Genomic DNA, 22949 nt, shown 5'->3' with positions numbered 1-22949 from the left:
GTCTCCTTTAGCCTAACCGGCATAACCGTGGGACGTAAAACTCAAAGATTTCATTTCATTTTCATTTTGCTGCTATATTCACAACCCTTCCTGCTTGCTTTTTCCAGCAGGCCTTTTCCTCTGGATACTTTTGGAACTGCTATTATTCATGTTTTTGTCTCCTGTATACGAAAAAAGAATTACTTCAGCATCTAAAGTCAATTTATAGATTAGGGTTGCCAACTTTGGATAATAATAATAATAATAATAATAATAATAATAATAATAATAATAATAATAATAATAATAATAATAATAATAAAAAATCGCGGTGGCTACCGTGTGTTCATTGTAAAATATTCTGTACAGTTTTCCCTATACAAGAGGAAAACAAACAGGTAATGGTTCAAGAAGTAATTCCTAGAGAAAAGGTCTTTTGGATAAAACAAAACACTGAGTTTTGTGAACTACTGCAGCAAAACAAAACTCCACGACGTATCACATGGGTACCAATACTTACTCTTTTATATAAATTAGTGCGTTAGCATGCAAATATTAAAAATGGAATATTTCCAAACAAAATATTAATTCATCGTGACGTAAACCCAGTCCGTCTTGAAGGATTTTATTTACACCTTCACTGAACACAAGCCAGGGTGGAAAAAAATCATGATTTTTTTTAAAAATCATTTTTGTTAATTTTCTGACTTTAATCGATCTTTTTAATTTAAATCAAATCTTTCTCCACGTAACAATACAAGTCGCGAATTGAAGAAAGAACATTAGGAATTAGTATTAAATGTTAATTATGTCATTTAAGTGAAAGTATTGGGGTTGAATTTTGACTTAATTCCCAATCGTTAACCTATTTAATTAAAAACAACGTTTCTTAAGCGTTAAGGAAAAAGTACAGAAACGTTTATCAACACGACACGTTTTTCCACAAAAGTTATTGACATTTGGCAGGGGCATATTTTTAAAAAACAGGAACTAGCTTGCGGCACGAAATACATATAAAATACATAAATTTCGCCTAAAATTTAGTTTAAGTGAATCACAAAGTAAAGTCCGGGTAGGAAAATATCTGTCCACTAACTTTCACATCGAGAATGGCCTGAAAGGAGATGCGTTGTCGTAATTATTATTCAATTTTGTTCTGGCGTACGCTGTAAGGAAAATCAAAGGTAGCAACCAGGGCCTAGAGTTGAATGTTATTCACCAGGTTATGGCGTATGTTGATATAAATTTAATAGGAGATGACAGAACAATAGAAAGAAATGCAGAGGTCTATTAAACGCTCTCATGGACATGGATTTAGAAGTAAATGCAGAGAAAATTAAATACATGGAAGTTCGTCGGGATCGTAGTACGGCAAATTATGGATGCGTTAAATATCATAGTTTTGATAAAGTGGATTTCAAATATCTCGGATCAATATTAACAGACGAAAATCATATTCACGAAGAAATTAAATGTCGACTAAAAGCAGGGAATTCGTGTTGTTATTCGGTTAAAAATCTCTTATCGTCGCGAATTCTGTCAAGGAATTTCAAGCTTAAAATATACAAACCGATAATCATATCTGTTGTTCTGTATGGTTGCGAAACATGGTCGCTTAGTCTGAGGGAAGAACGTAGACTGAATGTATTTGTGAACAAGGTCCTGAGACGAATATTTGGACCCAACAGGAACGGAACGGGGAATGGTGGAAACTTCATAACGAGGAACTACATAATTTATATGGTTTAACCAACATTGTTAGGGTCGTGAAGTCTAGGAGGCTCAGGTGGGCAGGTCATACAGCCAGAATGGAAGAAAGTGGAGACGCTTTCAAAGTCTTAACTGGAAGTCCAATCGGAAAACGACCATTAGAAAGACCTTGTAGATGGGAGGACAATATTAAGATACATCTTGCAGAAATAGGAATGCAAAGTAGAAACTGGATCAAGTTTGCTAAGAATAGAAATCAGTGGAGAGCTTTTGTGAACGCGACACTGAACCTCCGAGTTTCATACGCCATAGAGTTATTTTTTTTAGTTATAAAATCTAAAAAAAAAGAAGAAAAAAAGATTAAGTTTCGGAGAGAGGATCGGACCCCTCTAAATACGTCCCTATTATCTGGGAACAAACAAACAGACGCGCACACGAAAGAATTTTCGCCTTAAATGTCCATGGGATTTTGAATAGTTAACGATTTAAATCCTATGTGACGAAGAGAAGAAAGCAGAATTCCTCAGTTACTCGTTCAAAACGGGATTTTCCCTAATCATCCTCCGCATGACCCTCGTTTTCATACTGTGCTGTACATACATTTAAGTCTTATTGTATTGTAATTATTATCTTCCATAATCGAAATAACAAAACAAAAACTGATTTTACTTATTGTCACTTTAAATTAATTTATTTCGTAATTTGATTTAAATTAACGTTTTTTATTTAAAAAATCGAGTGATTTAAATCTATTTAAATCAGACTGATTTAAATCATTCCACTATCACACAAGCTACGTCGACTCAACTTTTTATATATTCTGCCGGTCAAAAGTTTCCGGACAGGTGCTTGAACTTAAATTTTAAAGAACTAATCAAAGTATTTTCGATAGGATAAACTATCTAATCTGGACGATATTTTTATGTACGTCTCTGTAATGCCTCAGGAGGGTAATAGAAGCCTTTCGCTTTTGTAACAGATATTTACACTACGGTAATTGAATTATTGTATTGTCGGCGGTGTTTTCAATAAAAATAACGTGATCAAGATCATGAAATAACATTTCCCGATCGATGTATGTTAAATGCTAGCAATTACTTGCTTTTAATATTAGCTCCTGGAAGATAATTGTAGCAAGATAATAGAGATAATGTTATTTTGTATAGAAAATGTTGTCTGAAGTTGGCATTAATAGTGAACAGTACTATAAGATACAGTGCGGTGATGTATTGAATAATGTTTGTACGGATTGTTGGAAAAATGAGCAGAGTAAAGGCCTTAAGTGTACAGACACGCGCTGGAGTCATTGCGTTTATGATTACGATGCGGACTTTTCTATTCGCTAAATAGTTTCCAAACTGAAATTGACTCCATCTATTGTTGGTGACATAATAAACGCTCTCAGCAAACAGAGAAGGTGAACAGAAATCGAACGGGAAGGATTCGTACTACATCAAATGCGGAAGAACGTACGACTGTAGGATGTAGTAAAAGAAATAGGAAGCTTACTGTACCAGAATTCCAATCAGAATTTAATCGTAGTCACTTACAAAAAATTTCAGTTATTACTGTGCAACGACAATTACAAGTACCTGGACTCTGGGAAGAATTGCCTTGAGGAAACCACTACTACGGCGCGCTAACAAACAGAAGAAAAAAATGAAATCCATAAGTTTTACGTCCCACGCTTATGCCGGCTAGGCTGCAGGAGACGGTGATGGTGAGAAATGAATGAAATGAAGAAAACGGAAGAACTCCGAGAAAACCCACGCCCATGATGTTTGTCCATCAGAAAGCTCATTTGGCGCAAGCTGGGATCGAACCCCATGCACGAGAGGTGAACGCTCTACCAGTGAGCCATCGCAACCCGAAACAAGCAGAAGAGACTTTGATGAGCCTTATATCGCAAGAATTGGACAACAAAGCAGTGGAAACATGTGTTTCGGACTGATGTGTCAAATTTTAACTTTCTGATCAATGACGTAGAGTTTATGTTAGATCTGTTACGGAGAAGATGCATCCGACTATTAAATAAGGAGGAGCGTCTGTGATAGTTGGCGGTTCGCTAATTCGGGAGTTGGTTCGCTGCACAGGATACAAAAAAACCGGGAGAAAAATTGTTTTCATTCCATTTTAAACAGACATACTATTCATTCAGTGCTGAGTTTGACTGGTCGCGTAATCACTCTTCAGCAGCATACTGACCCGAAGCATTCGTCCAAACTTTGTTCTAACTACCTTCAAAACACATAAACCAAAGGAAATATTTGTATCATTGAATGGTCTCCCCAGTCTTCAGATCTCAACCCTATCAAACTTCTCTGAGAAAAGCTGAACACAAGTGTACGAAAACTCTCCAACATCTGCTAATATGTTTCGACATTATGCAGAACGCCTGAAATACTATTTCAGATGGATGTCTGGAAACCGCATAACACGATTAGTGAAACGTGTGATAGCGGCGGGGCACAGTTTCTTTGACAAGAACATTAAACTTTACTGTTGTTGTTGTTTTTGTAACGTATATATGTTATTCTGATCTCAAAGTTATCACTGTGTTTTTAAGCTACTAAGTATAATTTCCAAACGTGCATTGTATTACAAGCCTACTTAATATTTATTTATTTATTACGTCAGAAAACTTTTGTCAGGCAGTGTATATAACAAATAATAATAATAATAATAATAATAATAATAATAATAATAATAATAATAATAATAATAATAATAATAATAATAATAATAATAAAGTTATCCAAGTTATGATCAATCCGAACAACACATTTCAAGCTTACATAATGGTTGAAAGGTAATGTATTTGAAATCCGATTTCATAATTTTATTAGTTTGAAACTAACTTATCGGAAAGAATAAACATTAGTAAGAAAAATAGAAAAAAAACATAAGATTTAACATAACATACATTTTTTACTTACTTTTCTGTAATTTTTCCAGAAGTTCTATTGCTCTTTTTACATCTGCAAAATACAAAACGAATTATTAATATTAAGAAAAAAAAAGTTTTTGCGTCATACTAACTCAAGCGAATGTAAGCACAAAAAATTCAACATTAAATTTAGATAATGGAAATTCTGACAAGAGCTGGGATAACATTACCACCAGAATTTTGGTTTGAAGACGACTACAAGATAATTTAGGAAAAGGAAAGTAAAAGAAAAGAATATCTATCAGAATATTATAAATAACTAAGCAGATTTTTTTTTAAATGTAACACAGATTACGATATAACATGGTAGATTTTCAGCATACATAGGTTAGTAAAATTCACCCATTTCATTTGTACTTATCGTCAGCACTAGATGGAAGTTTCATACAGGCGTCCTAAACACAATCTGTAAAATTCGGAAATGAGAATATTGCGGAGTAAAAAACAAAATAAATAAATAAAATAAAATAAAATAAAAATAAAAAAAATGTAATTTCAGTACTTTTTTCCTCACTCGTTATGTTCCTAGCATCAAGTGATTCTCAAATTTTGATTTTTAATCAATGCTGAAGAGATTCAAGTAAGTGTACTGTTAGCATTCTTCTTCGACCAATTACGTTATTAATAGAATGAAATAAAACAGGTTACAACAACAAGTTTAGGAATGATCAAAAGATAGCGATCTTGGCCAATAATTCATTTTTGGAACAGGGGTGACGAATTTTTTGAACGGCCCTAAATCGAGTTTTTTTTTTTTTTTTTTTTTTTTTTTTTAACATACGGAATAAGCACATCCTACTGAGTTAAGATCCCCCACACATTTGGATCATTGTTACAATTCTCTATCAAATCAATATTACATATGATACAGACAAACTACACCGTCATTACAATTGTACTTTACGCTTAAAATGATTGAGTTCATATAAAAGAGGACTTCTAAGATACCAGTTTCCACTGACGGAGCTTTTCTGCATAAGGTAGGAAACTAGAATTTTTACATTTGAGTATCAAAGCACTACAAGAGCTATGCTACGCTTAAAACGGGTGAGTGCATTTGAAACACAAATGAGTAACATTAATTTCAATAAGATTTTACTTTGACTAAGACAGTGACTGGAACCGGTTCTTGTACGTTCAGTCACTTGCTGGAACTGTTTGTGGCTTTGGTGCGATGTCTATTGTGAGATGCGTTGGTGGTAGTTCCTATTTTTTCCACTAGGTGTCTGTCCTTTATGTGCCATCATATGGTAGTTTGCTACTTTGATGTCAGCTGTTTACAGCTCTATGTAGTTGGTATATCAGCGTGTTAGGTTTAAACGCTGGTTGTCAAATTCGTGAAAGCGCGTACGTCAAGTTGTGAATTTCAAGGTGACTCTAGAGTTAGTAAATGAGATTGAAAAACTGTTTAATGAGTTTGAATTCGTCTTTTTTAAATAAGTTTGTTTTAGATTAAGACATTAATTATTATCGCTTTGCGGCATTGTATGGCTTAATTGAGTTAGTGAAAACTTGCGATGGTTGTGGTCGAAGGTTGAAGATATTTCTGATCTATGGCAAGAGTGGACACTTATTAGTGTTTCTTGTTTGTTACAACAAGAATTGTAAAACGAAATTTAGAAAATCTTATGGTTCAGAAAATCTTATGTTACATTTTTCATGGTATTCATGGCGTCGTAAATTTACTGATGGTTTGTCACTTGGGGAGCAATATTTTCAACTGTTACGCCTACGCCATGCTGGATTTCTATATATTAGCGGTGAATGTTTTTTTTTTTTTTAATTTTATAATTGATATAATTTCTTTCTTGATTTGTTTTGCATTTGTACATTAAAAAAATACGAAATGCGTTTTGATAAAGTTTATTATATCCAGCTATTTTTAGAGGGGGTGTGGGGGCGAGAGCCCCCATGTACTTCATAACCGTCACCAGGTTATAGAAGTATTTTCTGTGGACGCTCTGTATATTTTGGAAAGACAGTAATTATTTTTTCGATTTATACTTTATTTTGCGACGCAAATATTGTCTGAAGAAGGATATGTTAGATATCCGAAACCGTTACAAATTATAATTTAAAATAAAGTGGGTTTTAAGCTTTGGTCAGTGTTTCTTTTGTTAAAATGACGCAAATAAGTTCTTTCTTTGGTGGGAATTGCTTCTTTCCCACGCACTTGAACAAAGAAGTCTTTATCGTCTATTCATATATATATATATATACAGGGTGGGCCATAAGTACCTACCACCCCTTGTAAAATCCGTGTTCGTGGAATATAGTGAACAACTACCATGTAGTACCATAATAGGCCGAGGATGTGATGTCGGTAGTCGGATTGTGATGGTGACCAAGATGGCGGCCGTCTTGAAAGTCGCCATCTTGAATTCACGTCAAGATTTTTAAATGGGAACATGGTCATGCGGCATATCATATTAGGCTAGAATTTAAAGACAAACACAATTGTGAAATCGGTTTGTTGATATCTTAATTTGTTCAAAAGTTACAGGCACTTCAAATTGCTAATTTTACCGTACTGTTTCTGTTGTTGCAGGTGAAATATTATGCCGCTAACGACAGCAGATAGGAAAGAGTTGAACAGGGCATGGGGAGGAAGGAATGCAAGGGCTGTAGTAGCTGAATTCAATGTCAGGCACCCAGATCGACATCCTGTGTCCCATATTAGTGTCTCCCAACTCTTCCAGAAGTTCATGGATACTGGTTCCATAGCAAATAAACCTAGGTGTGGAAGACCCACGACCGAAATAAATGAAGTCACATCAGTAGCACTGCCGTGTCGTGACAAAACGCTGTAACTTTGGCGAAGAAGTTTTGCGAAAATGAGCCTTAAAGTTTTCATCCGAAAATGTGATCTGTATCGTGTAGAAATAGTGTATCTTGACTTTGGAAACACGTGGTTACATGTAATGTTACGTCAATGCATGTTGTGAGATTAAATTTGGTGAAAATTGATTGGTTGACCATTATTGCCTAGTTACACTGGTTCTACACGATACAGATCACATTTTCGGATGAAAACTTTAAGGCTCATTTTCGCAAAACTTCTTCGCCAAAGTTACAGCGTTTTGTCACGACACGGCAGAGCAGTGCTGGCATCATTTGCTACATCACCACATCGCAGTACCCGTCGTCTGTCCATGGAATGTGGTGTCAGCCGTACATCCATCAGACGTATCTTACAGAAAAGCAAGTGGCATCCGTACAAATTGCAACTTGAACATCATCTATCTGAAAATGACCCTGATCGTCGTGCGGAATTTTACGACTGGGCCCTTGCACAGTTGCAAACGAATCCCATATTCCACACACAAATTTTATTTTCCGATGAGGCCAATTTTTGTCACTGGGGAAGTGAATAAGCAAAACTGTCGCTATTGGTCCCCGACAAATCCGCAGTGGGTTGACCCTTGCAAAATGGTAGGTACAGGCAAATTAATTGTGTGGTGTGGTCTATGGGGCACAAAATTAATTGATCCATTCATCATTTCTGGTACCCTCACTGCTGAACGGTATTTGGATATGTTGCGGGATCTCGTCCTCCCTTCCATATTGTCCGAGGACGGCACATTTCCACTCTTTTTCCAGCAGGATGGTGCCCCTCCGCATTACGGATTACCGGTCCGTACCTATCTGGATGAACAATTTCCTGGACATTGGATTGGGCGCCGTGGTCCCATTGAGTGGCCTGCACGATCACCGGATCTGACGCCCTTGGATTTTTATCTGTGGGATCATCTGAAGGCAAAGGCATACGCCGAAAAGATCTGGGATCTTGAACACCTGGAAGAACGCATATTTGCAGCCTGTGCCGATATTTCACCAGAAACTCTTTTGAGGGTCATGGACAATTGGGTTGAACGACTTATCTTGTGCATAACTCGGGATGGGGGCCACGTAGAGCAAGTGCTCCGCCATGCGTAACAGGTAAAATTAGCAATTTGAAATGCCTGTAACTTTTGAACAAATTAAGATATTAACAAACCGATTTCACCATTGTGTTTGTCTTTAAATTCTAGCCTAAAATGATGTGCCGCACGACCATGTTCCCATTTAAAAATCTTGACGTGAATTCAAGATGGCGGGTTCCCGATACCAGGCGATTATAACTTTCGAAAATAAGCTTTCTACACTTTTTTCTTTTTGTAATTTTTAGTTGAGAATTAAATATTACATTTGAAAATTATGTTTAGTTTGGATTAGGTTAGTTTAGAAGCTAGTTTTCACTCGCTTTAAAGTATATTACGTATATCTGTGGTACAGTTGTTTAAGAACTGATTTATCTGAACCGGTTTCCGGACCAGTTGCCGATTTCAATTCTCCGTAGTAGTCTGAGAGTGAGTTCCTCGTAACACGTTGTCTGTTTCGAGGAACTGATTCCCAGACTGCTCTGATGAATTGAATCATTCTTGGAAATAATTTCTAAACTGCTCCGAGACCGGGTCAGATGAACCGGTTACATTTCCTGCCCCCGTCAAAATAAAATACTTGTCTTAATTTCCAAAGGCGGAACTTCTCTGTACAATGTAGAGAAAGTATATTTTATATTTACAAATACAGATTTCCTAGTGTGAAACCATGACAAGTGCTCTTAGGCACACGTGTCTGCCTTATGAAGGCAGTGTACAAAGCTGTGCCACACACAAGGCATGTATTTTAAGCCATACATATAAAGTGTTTTACTACTATCTTCGTTTACATTTATACCCACCGTCGCCGACGCGTCTGCTTCCTACGGACGCCCCCCCCCCCGCTAGCGTTTGGGACCCGCTCCACTCCTGCCCTGACTCGGATATATGGCATTTGAGCTCTTTAATGGCCACTTAGCACTTAAGCACAATATGATTTAAGTTATTTCGTGTTTTGAGAACTACAGTTGTTATGCCATATATGCACAAGCTGTACTTATACTCAGCCCTCCTAAAGTCAATAAATGGAAATCTTCTCTTAAGAAACAGTACGAGTGAATTTCCTGCTAAGAGTATAGGGGATGAATACAGTTATCCTCTTTGTGACAACCTAGTATAGGAAAGAAGTATTTTTATATGGGATGGCATTTACTATCTCCTCCAACTCGTTTCATAGCTCCAGAATCGAGTACCTTGTTTTTGTCTAAATTGCGATAAAGATAGAAAACAACGAGCCTTGCGTAGTCCAGGCCCTGGCCATAGGTCCCGTAGGAATGGCATGTCTGACAGCTGTTCTCTCTGGATCCGGTATCTACCATCGAAAACAAGTAAAAGAAACTTGGGTAGAATTCCGGGCAGATTTTTTATATGACGTCATTAATATGGCCGTCAACGAATTTCGACTTATTAAATTTAAAATTTTATTACTTCCTTACTATTCAAAATAAAAACTTCATTCTTCTTTTATTTATCAGAGAATATATTGGGCTTTTATTGTAATTATAAAAGTTTGCCTTCTATTGCCGCCATTTTTAAATATGGCTACTCAAACCAGAGAAATGAAAATTTTTATATTATTTTTTAAACTTTTATGGCAAATAACTTTGAAACAGCTATGTTTAAGGAAAAACATCCTGAAACAAATGTTATGAAGCATTCCAATAGCTTTAAAACGCGACCAGAACCATTGATATATCTCAAATAATAACGGAAATATTCAATTTTATGTTAGGCTAAGTGTAAAATTTTCTTCACTAAGTTCGAAGTATTAAAATTGTATCCATAGATGTCGGCGCCGTGAACTTTCGGTGCCATAGCTGAAAATGCTGACAAGTAAGGTTTCAAGAAATGTTTAGAAATAGTTTTGCCTTGAAAACGAGAAGTAAGATTGGATAGCTTTAAACGACTAAGCCGCAAAAGTCGAAATCCAAAATTAGGTTGTGTTACAGATGGTTAAAATACTAATCATAAATTTCGAACTTTTTAAAAGGCCTTTTCACCTTAGTTACCTTAGAATTTCGGCTGTAATTCCTAATATATATATTGGGCTTCGAAAGATAGCGTACCCACAATTTATTCAGTAGTCTGACATAACTATCATTATTTTCTGTAAAATGACACGATATTTAGCATAAACTAATCACTTTACATTCTTTCAGGTCTATATTAATATTATTGCTACTTGAGTTAGGAATTTCTTTTAATATTTACAAAGGTACTAATTCCACTTTCAGAATGATGGCGAGAGGCGCAATTTATGTTTAATATTATTTGTTTAGCTAACACATATTCCAAAAATTTTAATTATATTTTTTCTTTCTTTCAGGCTATATGAAATGTTGAAGTTGTAACGATCAGAAACATCCTGTACCACGGCATCAAAACCCTATTCATCTCAATCAACAGTTGGAATTAAATTGGCAGCAGAAAGAACGAAAGATCATGAGACTAGTACCCATATTGACATTAACGAATGTATTATCTGTCCACAAGCTACGAGAGAAAAAAACATGTACGTCAGTCCTTGGAAGGAAAAATATTCTTCGTGCTGCTAAAATAAAGGAAGATGTAGTTTATCAAAGAATTTCTGCAGGAATTCTGCAACCAGGAATGCAGTTTATTTGTCCTTGCACTAATATATGTTACAAACAGTACACTTTAAAGAAGACATTGTTGAAGTTAGATTAAAGCTTAATTGGAGAAGAAGGAAAAGATGATGATGATGGATTTGACAGAAAAGGAAAAAAAAATTCGATCAGATATCACATCTCGAGAAAAGCCATCCCAAAACATAAATCTATTCCAAATGAATTGCGTAGCGTGTGGTTATAAGAAACGTGGCGATATCAAAGAAAAAATATCCTGCTTGTGAAAGTTCCAGAGATTCAGCATTTCTTGAAGCAACCTACTGTGTAAAAGATGATGTACATACTTGGAAGATGAAACATCTGTTGAAATTTGGAAGGTGAAACATCTGTTTTTGGAGCTGACCGTTTCTATCACAAGATATGCCTTAAAACTTACATTATAAAGTACAGAAGAAAGCAGACAGAAAATGAAAATACAGAAAAGTCAGTAAAGGTAATCAACAAAGAAGAAATGTTGCAAGATGTTTTTCCATTAATTAAAAGTATTCTAGATAAAGGTAATGGTTGATAGTATCTGAAATACATTACTACATAAACGAGAAAGGAGAAATAAAGGTAACAAACAAGGAAATCAAACTCTATCTGCTAGAAACTTTCGGACCATTCGGCATCACCTCCATCAACTTGGGAATCACTACAAGTTGGTCTCTGAGTCCCACATGATTTGACTCCGGGTCAGAAGGCTACGCGAGTAGACACCTGTGTTTCTTTGCTGTCTCGTCTGAGGAAGGAGCCATTTCTGAACAGGATGTTGACATGTGATAAGAAGTGGGTCCTGTACAACGCTCCATGGCGTCGTTATCATTGGTTAAAATCCCACGAACCGGTTCCAAAACAGCTGAAACCAGCAATGCAGCAGAAAGTCCTCCTGTGTTCGGTGGACTGCTCACGGCATTGTTCATCGGGAATTGCTACTGGCTGGTCAGAGCAGAACATCAATGCAACTGTATACTGTCAGCAGTTGGGCCGTGTTCAAGAAAAACTCAAAAAACCTGGAGCCAGCACTTCTCAATCGCTAAGGGGTTCAACCGTTACGGGGCAACGCTAAGCCTCACATGGCTAGAATGACCCGGAACACCATCCTACGCCTTGGATGGGAAACACTATTGCATCCGCCATACTCCCCGGACATTGCACCGTCCGATTATTATCTGTTCCATTCCTTGGACACTGACCTTAGAGGACTCCAGTTCAACTCCGTAGTAGAGGTGCAAAATGCACTTGATACCTTCTTCGCTTCACGGAAAACCAAGTTCTACCGCGAAGGAATCTATGCCCATTCCGAACGTTGGCCGAAGATCGTTGATACTGATAAGTACTATTTTTGAACTTCCAGGTATGTCTTAGGTGACGTATCGATGCCCTAAGGTGATAGGTCAAAAAGCGACAGAACTTTCTTCGTTACTTTTATACATACTATATAAAACTACTATATAGTACTATATAAGTTCTAGTATCTCGAGTTCGGGAAGTCGGAATGTCAAAATTCCTACAGATTATTGCTCATTTTGGTCTAGTTTACAAAATACGTAAAAATCAAATGGGGTCCTTTTTGCTTCCGTGGTTACTTTATGTTCGAATATCTCGAGTTCCGACATTCGAAATGTCAAAATTCCTTAAGATCCGTGTTCCTCATGGTCTAATTTGCAGATGTATGAAAATTAGGTGAGGTCCAGTTTGCTTCCGTGTAGTTAAAAAGTACATTGGAAGCAGGGTGGATTGATTTAAATCAGTCTGATTTAAATCACTTGATTTTTTAAATAAAAATCGTTGATATAAATCAAATTCCGAAATAATTTAAAGTGAAAATAAGTAAAGTCCCGTTTCTGTTCTGTTATTCCGATTTTATGGAAGGTGATAATCATAATACAATGAGACTCAAATATACAGTATTTACAGCTTTGAAAACAAGTGTCATGCAGAGAATGATTAGGGAAAATCCCGTTTTAAACGGGTAACAGGGCAATCCTGTTTTCTTCTCTTCGTAACATAGGGTTTATATTGTAAATCGTTAGCTATTCCAACGGGGAAATCACCATCGAATTTAAGACAAAGATTCTTTTGTGTGCGCGTCTATATATTTGTTCCCAGATAATAGGGCGTATTTAGAAGTGTCCTATCCCTCTCCGACTTTTTTTTTTTTTAAAAAAGATTTTATAACTTTAGGCAAAATTTATGTATTTCGTGCCGCAAGCTAGTTACAATTTCCTTAAAAATATGCCCCTGCCAAATATCAGTGACTTTTGTGGAAAAAAGTGTCACTTTGATAAGCGTTGCTGTACTTTTTCCTTAACACTTAACCTTTTAAATTATATCACCTATTTTTAGGTGATAGCAAGGGTGTAGACAGCAGGTTTGTGCAGGAGGGGCCCATCGTTTTTGAGGGGGGGGGGCAGCTACAGTGTACAAAGCCAAAAAAAAATGTGTTGCTGCTGGTGTTTTTGAGGCCTGAAAGAAAGGAAAATTTTGGTTTCCTTCTGGAAAACTAAAAACACTATTTTAGCTTCTTCTTCTTCTTATTTTATTATTATTATTATTATTATTATTATTCTCCATAAATTATATTCAAGGTAGTTTTTATTATGCTTAATCAAGAACTACTTCCCGGAACCAAACGCTATACTTTTGTGCATAACTATAAAGGTAACCAAGAAAATTGTCCCTTTTCGTGGAGGTCTGTGTTCAATTGGACCTCACACCGAGAGTTGAATGCGAATGGAGATAAGGCGAACGTCAGCTGTTGGTGTGGTATATCCAACATACTATCTGGTTGTAGCAATTCAGATACACCGTGAACTTGCGTAAAGACAGAGGGAACATGGGACATCCACAGAGCGTCATAAGAGCATGTATGCTGAAGGAGTTCAAATGGAGGTCAAACGCCGCTGTAGCAGGACAGAAGATATGCCAGGCCTTTGGAGGGGGTGTCGTGACGACGCGGACAGTGCAGCGATGGTTTAACAAGTTTAAGGACGATGACGAAACACCCGAAAACACCACGTGGTAGAAGACCAACACATGTACAAAGAGGAACTGGGACTACAATTCAGTGTGTGGAGAAACCATTCGGTAGCACATCCATCAACTTGGGAAGCACTACAAGTTGGGTCGATGGGTCTCACATGTTTTGACTTCGGGCCAGAAGGCAACGCGGCAGTCGCCTGTGTTTATTTACTGTTTCGGAGCCATTTCTGGACAGGACGTTGACATGTAATAAAAAGTGGGTCCTATACGAAGCTCCACGGTGCAATCATCATTGGTTAACATCCCATGAACCGATTTCAAAACAGCCGAAACCAGCACTGTACCAGAAGAAGGTCCTTCTCTGTGTTTGGTGCATCGTGCATCGGGAACTGCTACCAGCAGGTCCGAGTATCAATGCAACTGCGTAGTGTCAGCAGTTGAGCTGTGCTCAACAAAAACTCAAAACTTTGGAGCCATCACTTCTGAACTGCAAATGGGTCCTCGTTTACGGGACAACGCTAAGTCCCACATGGCTAGGATGACTCAGGACACCATTCTCCGCCTTGGATGGGAAACAATATTGCAACCACTACGTTCCCCGGGTATTGCACCGTCCGATTATCACCTGTTCCATTCTTTGGACAATCACCTTAAAGGACGCCAGTTCAAATCCCTAGTAAAAGTCCAAAATGCACCTGATACCTCCTTCGTTTCACAGCCCACCAAGTTCTAGGATTCCATGGCCTTCCAAAACGTTTTCAGAAGGTCGTCGATGCTGATGGATACAATTTTTGATCTTCCAGGTTAGGTGACATATCGATGTTCGAAGGTGGTGGGTGAAAAAGCAACAAAATTTTTCTTGGTTACCTTTATATTTAAATCTAAGACCTTGTATACAGAACCTATCTACATAAGATTGATTTTCTTTGAAACTTCACTTAATTTCTTTACGGTTTCCTGACAAAAATATTTATTTATTATTCGTGACTTAAAAAAAAAAAAAAAATATTACGCTGAGTAGAAATACAAGAGAGAGCGAATGAAATCCTAATTGAATAAAAACATTGTTTTTCACCAAATTTTCCATCCTCTATGTCTTTTAAAACACTTGTTAAAGTATGTAAAAATATACTGTACTTACAAATCAGTTTAGTACCTTTGCTTTATGGTTGTATTTGTAGTACCTTGTTAAAACGTTTGTCTTCAAACTGTCAAATATAAATCGCAGTAAATTGTGTAATCTGCTGTCACAAAAAAGTATCATATTTTTCGATCGGTATGGAAAAACGATATTTCTCCATACTATTTTATCGTAAATTATTAATTGTCAATAAACTTTGTTACTTTTAAATGAATGAAGCGAGATAATTTTACTATGGTGTTTTAAAAGCTGGTCATTTGGGGATGGGGGCAGGAAACCATTTGGGGGGGCCTGGCCCCGATGCCCCCCCCCCTTGGCTACACCCCTGGGTGATAGGATAAAATCTTCATTATTCGATTTAAAAAGTACCAATAAAGCTTTTTACTTCGATTTTTCAAGATTGAAGGAATTATAGAGCACGTTACATATGCTTTCACGTCTCTCTGCGTCGAGACATAGGATGTGAGGACGCAATAAATAAAAAAAAAAAGAGATTTTTTTGCCTATTTTTATTATTTTTTGGCGGGCCTACATTTTGCATTCAGAAGAATGAAATTCTGCACACTCGTTCAGTCCACCCTTAGTATTTTTCAGATGATTTCAGATCTCTGCGTGAAAACAGGAGGGTCCAGAGGGGCAAAAATGTAAAAAAAAAAAAAAAAGATATTTTTAACAAAAAATAGCTTTCTTCGCGATTTCCCCGCCTAAGATGGAGACATATGAATGGTACCATCTGAAAGGCCGTTCTGTTCTGAAGAGAATGATGTACGAATCATGATCTTAGGATAAATAGGGATGTCTCAGAAAACTGTTACCTGAGATCCTGTTTTATACGGGAATCTGGAGTGTTTGGGGATATTATTTTTCGCGGGCTTACTTTTGCATCTAGAAGTTTGAAATTTTGGACACTCATTCACTGCACCCCTTAGTATTTTTCAGATTTGTTTCAGATTGTTGCCTTTAAACACAGGCGGTATAGAGGGGTAAAAAGTAAAAAAGGGGATATTTCTTAACAGAAAATCACTTTTTTCGTGATTTGCCAGCCCCAGATAACCTACACGATAGAGACATTTAAATGGTACCGTTTGAAACTCTGCTTTATTCTAGGATAAATAGGGATGTCTGAGGAAATTTTTATATTACATCCGGGTCATCTGGGGTATGGTGAGGATGTTCTTAGCTCATTGTTAAATATTTTCCCCGCTCTTACTATTCAAGATAGGAGCTTGAAATTTTGTACACACATTTAGTACACCCTTAGTATTTAACAGTTGATTTTGAGATCTGTGCGTTAACACAGGGGAGTCCAGAGGGGATCAAAATTTGAAAAAAAATAAAAAATCAGAAAAAAACCCGACATCTCTCAAAATTTTCCGCTTCAGGGCCATGATAGGGAAAATGTGAGTGTTACCGTTTTAAGGGCTGTTCTATTCTGAAGAGAATGAGGTATGAACCATCATCCTAGGATAAATAGGGATGATGCTTGACTGAAAGTCTATAATTTACCCTCCCCCCCCAAAAAAAAAAACAATTTAAAATTAAGAAACATTGTTTGGGATTGATATAGGTTAACGATTGAGGATTAATTCAAAATTCAACCCCAATATTTTCACTTAAATGGCATAATTGGCATTTAATACTAATTTGTAATGCTTTTTCTTCAGTTCGTGACTTGTATTATACGAGGAGAAAGATTTGATTTAAATCAAAAAAATCGATTAAAAAAAACATCAACAATGATTTTTTTAAAAAAATCATGATTTTTTCCACCCTGATTGGAACTGTCATCCAAAAAATAACTTAAAAAAAAAAAAAAAGTGCGAAACATCTCGGGTCAGTATTTGTAACACACAAATTCACATCAGTACTTACGGTTTAGAAACCCTAACTTTTCTGATTTTAAAATATGGCAACTCTAATTTAGCTGTGACTTGTACAACCATCGAACTATCCCTTTCACAGAGTGCTGCAGATATTACAATAATGGTCATGGAGCAAGTGAAAAAAAAAAAATAAATAAATAAATAAAATAAATCAATACAATCGTCTCGATTGATAGATGCTTTGACAATTGTTAAAAGGTGTAATTAAAAACAGCAAGCATTGTCTCTGCTTTGAAAAGCACGAACATGGTTTCGCTCATAAAACTGCAAACACGGTTTTGGGCGGCTTTCGCTTTCGAAAAGAGCTTTTGTAGTTTCCGTTTGGAAATCAGCCTTTGCGGTTTTCGGTTTTCTCAAAAACCGAAAACCGCAAATGTAACAAAAATTCGACAGCACTACTTCTAACCCTCTTCGCTCGCTGCGCTGTACTTTGTGATGCAAGTAACACTGGATATCTTATATCTGCAAAATTGGGGGAGAAACTAAATATAAGCCTTTTATGTTTATATTTGTTGATGTCTCAGGGACCTGTATTATTAGAGGGCTCCGCCCAGCAGTTACGAGTGTATGATGAAAATGAAACAGGAGTAATTCTAGGTAAAGTACATTAAAATAATAATTACTAAGGCAACGTGGAAAACAGGTTCATGTGGGTTTAATCTGGGTCCGCCATCTGCGCAAAATCTTCCTTATTTTTTGCACAATATTTATGTCATTTGTCTGGGCTATTGTTTAGCTTTGGAGGGCCACCTTTTTCACCTACTTTTTTTGAGATATTCTATTCCGATTCGGTCGTTTTATGGTTTCATACGTTAAATTGGGACACACAGTATAAGTAGTAGTAGGAACGGGTTAGAAGTCCCGCAGGGGTTCGTTGGGTTCTGTTCTCGACCTAAAATGGGCAATCACTTTCACTTATCTTTACCTACTGCCTTTAAAAAATTCTGTATACCTACGATATTTTCTCAACACTATCAACTCATTTTTCCTGTAAATAACTCTGTTTCTCACTAATTTTGGCCCCCCATTTCTAAACTATTACCTTTGTCTGGACGTATAATTATACCAGTAATGGGTCACTTCAGTTTACACACATATTATTAATCTGTACTCAATCATTTGGAAAAGCACCAGGAAATAAAGGCGCTGAATGGCTGAATCATTTAGATCATTAAAACTAATTTTAAAAAAAGGCATTTATTCCGAAGTTGGACGTCCGCTTTCGCCACGTATCTTCGCTGTCATCTCCTTTCCACATTTTCTGCAATTTATTAGTAGGTTCATTAATCCGTGCTCTTCACAAACTTTTAAAAGATTTTGCTCGTTATCAACGTATTGCTTCACAAATGTTAAAACTGTTAGTTCACAACCCTTGTACATCCGTCATGTTGATAACATAAATGCTCATTACTTTCCTCACAACGTAACTGTTCGGTTACTTTGCATCAAGTATTCCCTCCGCTCTCCGTATAGTCCCATGTTTATAACCGCTTATATATAACAAATAAACACATTTTTCGAGACCCTATATATTATCAAGCACACAAACAATCAAATTATCCTTATCTTCCCTGTCAGTTTTCAAACTTTTGCAGGAAACGGACGCCCAATTTTGGAACTTAACGGTAGGTCTATGTTAGTATAGGGGTCCAGCATAATTTTCCAAAAAGATAGTATTCCGCTTATTTCTACTAATATTAGGTTACTTCAGGTTAAATATCGTTACCTTCTGTTAGGTCTAAGTACTTGCATCATCCATTTCTCCTGTAAATTTTGTATTTTTTACGTGCTTCTGGACTCCTGCTAAACATGTCCCAATTTTACAAATATGTTGAACCCTATTGTAAATCCTTACCAAAAATTCTTTACTGAAATCCCAATATATGAAATTATTCGTATATGGAGTTAAGATGTATTACAGATTAAAATGCACTAAATAAATATATGTAAGTGAATTTTACTTTAAACTGGTATTCAGTTACCTCTTGCTAATGTCAAAGGTTCTCCAACTGTAGCCATTTTTTTATTTTATAAACAAAATAGCTAATATATCGACTTTCACACACCACCAAGCACCAATAAACAAATTCCACCCCTCCTTTTACGTCATGACAAACTGATTCTGTTTTGTTTCGATGCAGTGCTGACAGACTCATAAAATTCTTATATCTGGAATTCAGTCGTAATTTTTGGTTTGATGTTTGTTAGCCGTAAAGTTGTATCCTTTATAATACTTTGTTTGTTATACGAGACTCAATAATAATAATAATAATAATAATAATAATAATAATAATAATAATAATAATAATAATAATAATAATAATAATAATAATAATAATAATAATAATAATGTTTGAAATATGTTTATTGGAAGCAAAGAGCATTATAGCCACAGGTGCCCCTAAGAAAAAAAAAAAGAAAATTGTTTTTACAAGCATTAGGCGCATGCAAATAGAAATTAACAGCATACAAATGATTATACAAAAATAAATGAAATGGATAAAATATTAGTTCAGAAAAATAACATAAAAACATGCAGTATTTGTTACAAATTGGAAAATACAAAAATAACGATAGTAAAAAAAAAGCATAATTAACATGCATATAGAAAAGGTATACCATATAGGATAAGTATACAGTATATAATTCAAAAATAGATTATTATTAATCATGTAGTCGTAACAGTTTACAAAATATTGAGAGGAAAATAAGTTCAAAAAGACAGTATGTAGCTGCTAATACAATATGAAAATAAATATTTCTAAGTTAAACACTTAAGGTAAAATACACTGATTCATAAGGCTAGTAACAATGACGAAAATAAAATAAGCATTAAAAAAATTCATATGACAAATAAAAAAATCCATGACCATGTTTTTAAAAAAGTGCAGTATACGTAGTAAAGAAGGAATTAAGCATAGAAGAAAAGAAAAGATGATAGGAAAATAAAAGACGAGAGAATAATAAAAAACTAACAAAACATAAAAGGATCTTTCAAATGACCCTTATAAACTTTACAAAATGACCTCCAGAAATACAATAAAAATAAGAAACAAACATGTGTATCTGTTCAGAATTAAAAAGGTTCTTACAATTTGATTTAAAAAATACAATATGTATAGGAAAAGGTGGTATCTCGAGCTCCTGCGGGTATCTCGAGCCCCTACAGTTTCTCGGCAACTATTTGTTTTTATGTAGCAACAGCAGTTGGTATCACTGCTTTATGCACTGGATTACATGTTGTGGCGCGCTGGCCATAGTCATTGTTAGGAGTTGTCAGCTGTATGAACGTTTGTGTTTTCGTCCTGTTGAAAACTTTGTAAGGAATGTTTTAGCACGTTCTCACACAATGTATTTTTACATACGTAAGTGTAATGATGAGGGTTTTGCGTAGGTGCAACTGTAAGGAATATTGTCGAGTATTGTGATAGAAAATTGGCAGTAAAATGTTAAGGTTATAAAGTGTTATGAATGGCAACAAGGTTAGGCTTGAAAAATGAGCCCCCGAACCTGCTGGTAATGTGGGCCCCCAAAGTAAAGAGGCTCATATTACAACCATTGCATTACTTTCTTTTCTTTTTACAGATGCCTAGAAAAAATCTCTTTCCACCAGAAACCTCGCACAGAAAATCTTGGAAGAAAGAGGACATGGTTGAAGTCATTCGAGCAATAAGAAGTAAATCCATGGGTTTAAAAAAAGCACCAGAAATGTTTTCAGTTCCAAGACCAACGTTCTAGAGACTTGCCCGTCTTGATGTGACGCCAGAATATTGTGTAAATCTTCCAATGGGAAGAAAACCCATAATGAGAAAAGACCTGTAAGAAGGATTAGACAATTATTTATTGATAATGGAAAGCAAATTCCATGGATTAGGCAGGACAGGTGTGCGACGATTGGCATTCCAATTATGTGAAAGGAACGGGGTGCAACACCCCTTCAAAGATGACCTGGCTGGGCGAGCGTGGCTTGATCATTTTTTGAATAGACATAAGAATGTGTTATCTCTATTAAAACCTACAGCAACATCATGTGCACGTGCAAATTCCTTTAATCGCGAGGCAGTGAATGTTTTTTTTTTTTTTTTTTTTTTTTTTTGACATTTTAGAGGCTGAATTTGAGAGTCACCAATATACACCATGAGTGGTTGGTCTCAAAGGAAAAAGACAAGTGGGAGCACTGAGTTCAGCAGAAAGGGGAGCATTGGTTACAGTTGTCTGTTGTACGAATGCTGGAGGAGACTTTGTCTCTGCAATGTTCACATTTCCTAGGAAAAATATGACTCCAACACTCATGAAAGGAGCACCTTCTGGTTTAATTGGGAGATGTCACCCATCAAGTGGATTCAAGGTCCGTTATTCACGGAGTGGATGAGACATTTTATTCAAAGAACAAAATCAACAGATTCCGATCCCATACTTTAAATTCTTGATGGTCATAATACGCATACGAAAAACATTGATGTAATACAGCTCGCATGTCAAAATCACATCTCAATCATCAGTATCCCTCCACACACAATGGTTGGTTGGTTGTGTTTGAGTTTAACGTCCCGTTCAGCAGCGAGACTATATGAGACGTGGACCTACTGATTAACGTGGAATCCGAACCACATGAGCTCCCGCCGGGAATCGAATCCGGGTCTCCCACGCCAAAGGCGCGAACGCTAACCGCTTAGCCACAGAGGAACTCCCTCCTCCACACACAAGTCACAAGTTGCAACCATTGGACAAATCATTTTTTGGCTCTTTAAAGCATCAGTGCAGTGAACAAATAAGACAGTGGGTACGCCACAGTGAAAGACCACTGGGACCTTACGACATTGCAGAGATGTTTGGAAAGGCTTACTTATAGTGTCAAACTGGTACAAATGCAGTGAATGGTTTCAAGGCTACAGGAATTTATCCCTGCAACTGCACAATAATCAACGATGCCGATTTTACAACTTCAGTGACCGAGGACATAGACGCGTGTGTCCTATTAGATACTAGAAGTAAGGCGCAAACAATTCCACCTCATAACCCGCCTGCCCATTCTATTGCAACTGTGGATTCTGGTGACCAGAAGAATTGTGACATGAATCCTGCTACTTCACCTCCTTGCAACACGACACATATTCCTATTCATTCTTCAAGTGGCCCAACAGGACATACTATGCCTAATCCTACTGAAGTTCATATCCCAACGCCAAGTGCTCGTGGTATTGCCGAGGTAGGACCATCCGGGCTTTCTGGTGCATGACACTCACCTTCAGGGAGCAACAGTAAATATGCAGTCTATGCAAAGGATATCTGGCCGATCCCAAAGCCTAAGAAGAAAATGGCTAATAGAGGACGAAAACCTACCAAATCAGCATTGATAACTTCTGTCTTCAAAAAGTCTTTGGAAGCAGCAGGAAAGAAAAAAATTCTGAGAAAAGGAACCACAGTGGAGAAGAAGCACAAGACGGGGATGAATGGGACACAGGAGGAAAAAAATGAGAGAAATCTCTAAAAAAGAAACCTAAACTGTCTTGTAGACATAAACGTGTGCTTTCTATGCTGAACTCTGATAGTAATCAAAGTGACTCTGAGTTTGATTCTGGAGAATCTGTTTTCGAAACTTCTTTTGGTGTTGAGAAACCAGATGATGACGCAGCGTGTTTATTTTGTGCAGAGCTCTTTTCTGAAGACACGATGGGTGAACTGTGAGTAAAAGGTTTTTATGTGGCTTGTGGGCACATAGTGAATGCGCTGGCTGTGAAAAAGATATTTACGTGT

At 36.6% G+C, this 22949-nt stretch overlaps 1 protein-coding gene across 1 annotated transcript in view; it reads right to left on the bottom strand.

Annotated features, from left to right (window-relative positions):
• The window catches only part of veli (L27 and PDZ_signaling domain-containing protein veli), a 42442-nt gene extending 23118 nt beyond the window's left edge, over positions 1-19324 (bottom strand). The window contains exons 1-2 of the mRNA XM_081727739.1: positions 19175-19324; positions 4626-4667 (exon numbers count right to left, since the gene is read on the bottom strand). Coding sequence (XP_081583865.1) covers positions 4626-4667; positions 19175-19211 — 79 coding nt within the window. The 5' untranslated portion in view covers positions 19212-19324. The remainder of the gene's footprint in view (positions 1-4625; positions 4668-19174) is intronic.
• Between the last annotated feature and the right edge of the window lie 3625 nt (positions 19325-22949).

The sequence above is a fragment of the Thermobia domestica genome, chromosome 10 (genome assembly GCF_964235325.1).
Source record: "Thermobia domestica chromosome 10, izTheDome1.hap1.1, whole genome shotgun sequence".
NCBI classification, from domain to species: Eukaryota; Metazoa; Arthropoda; class Insecta; order Zygentoma; family Lepismatidae; genus Thermobia; species Thermobia domestica.
This window is presented reverse-complemented; position numbering and strand designations above follow the sequence as displayed.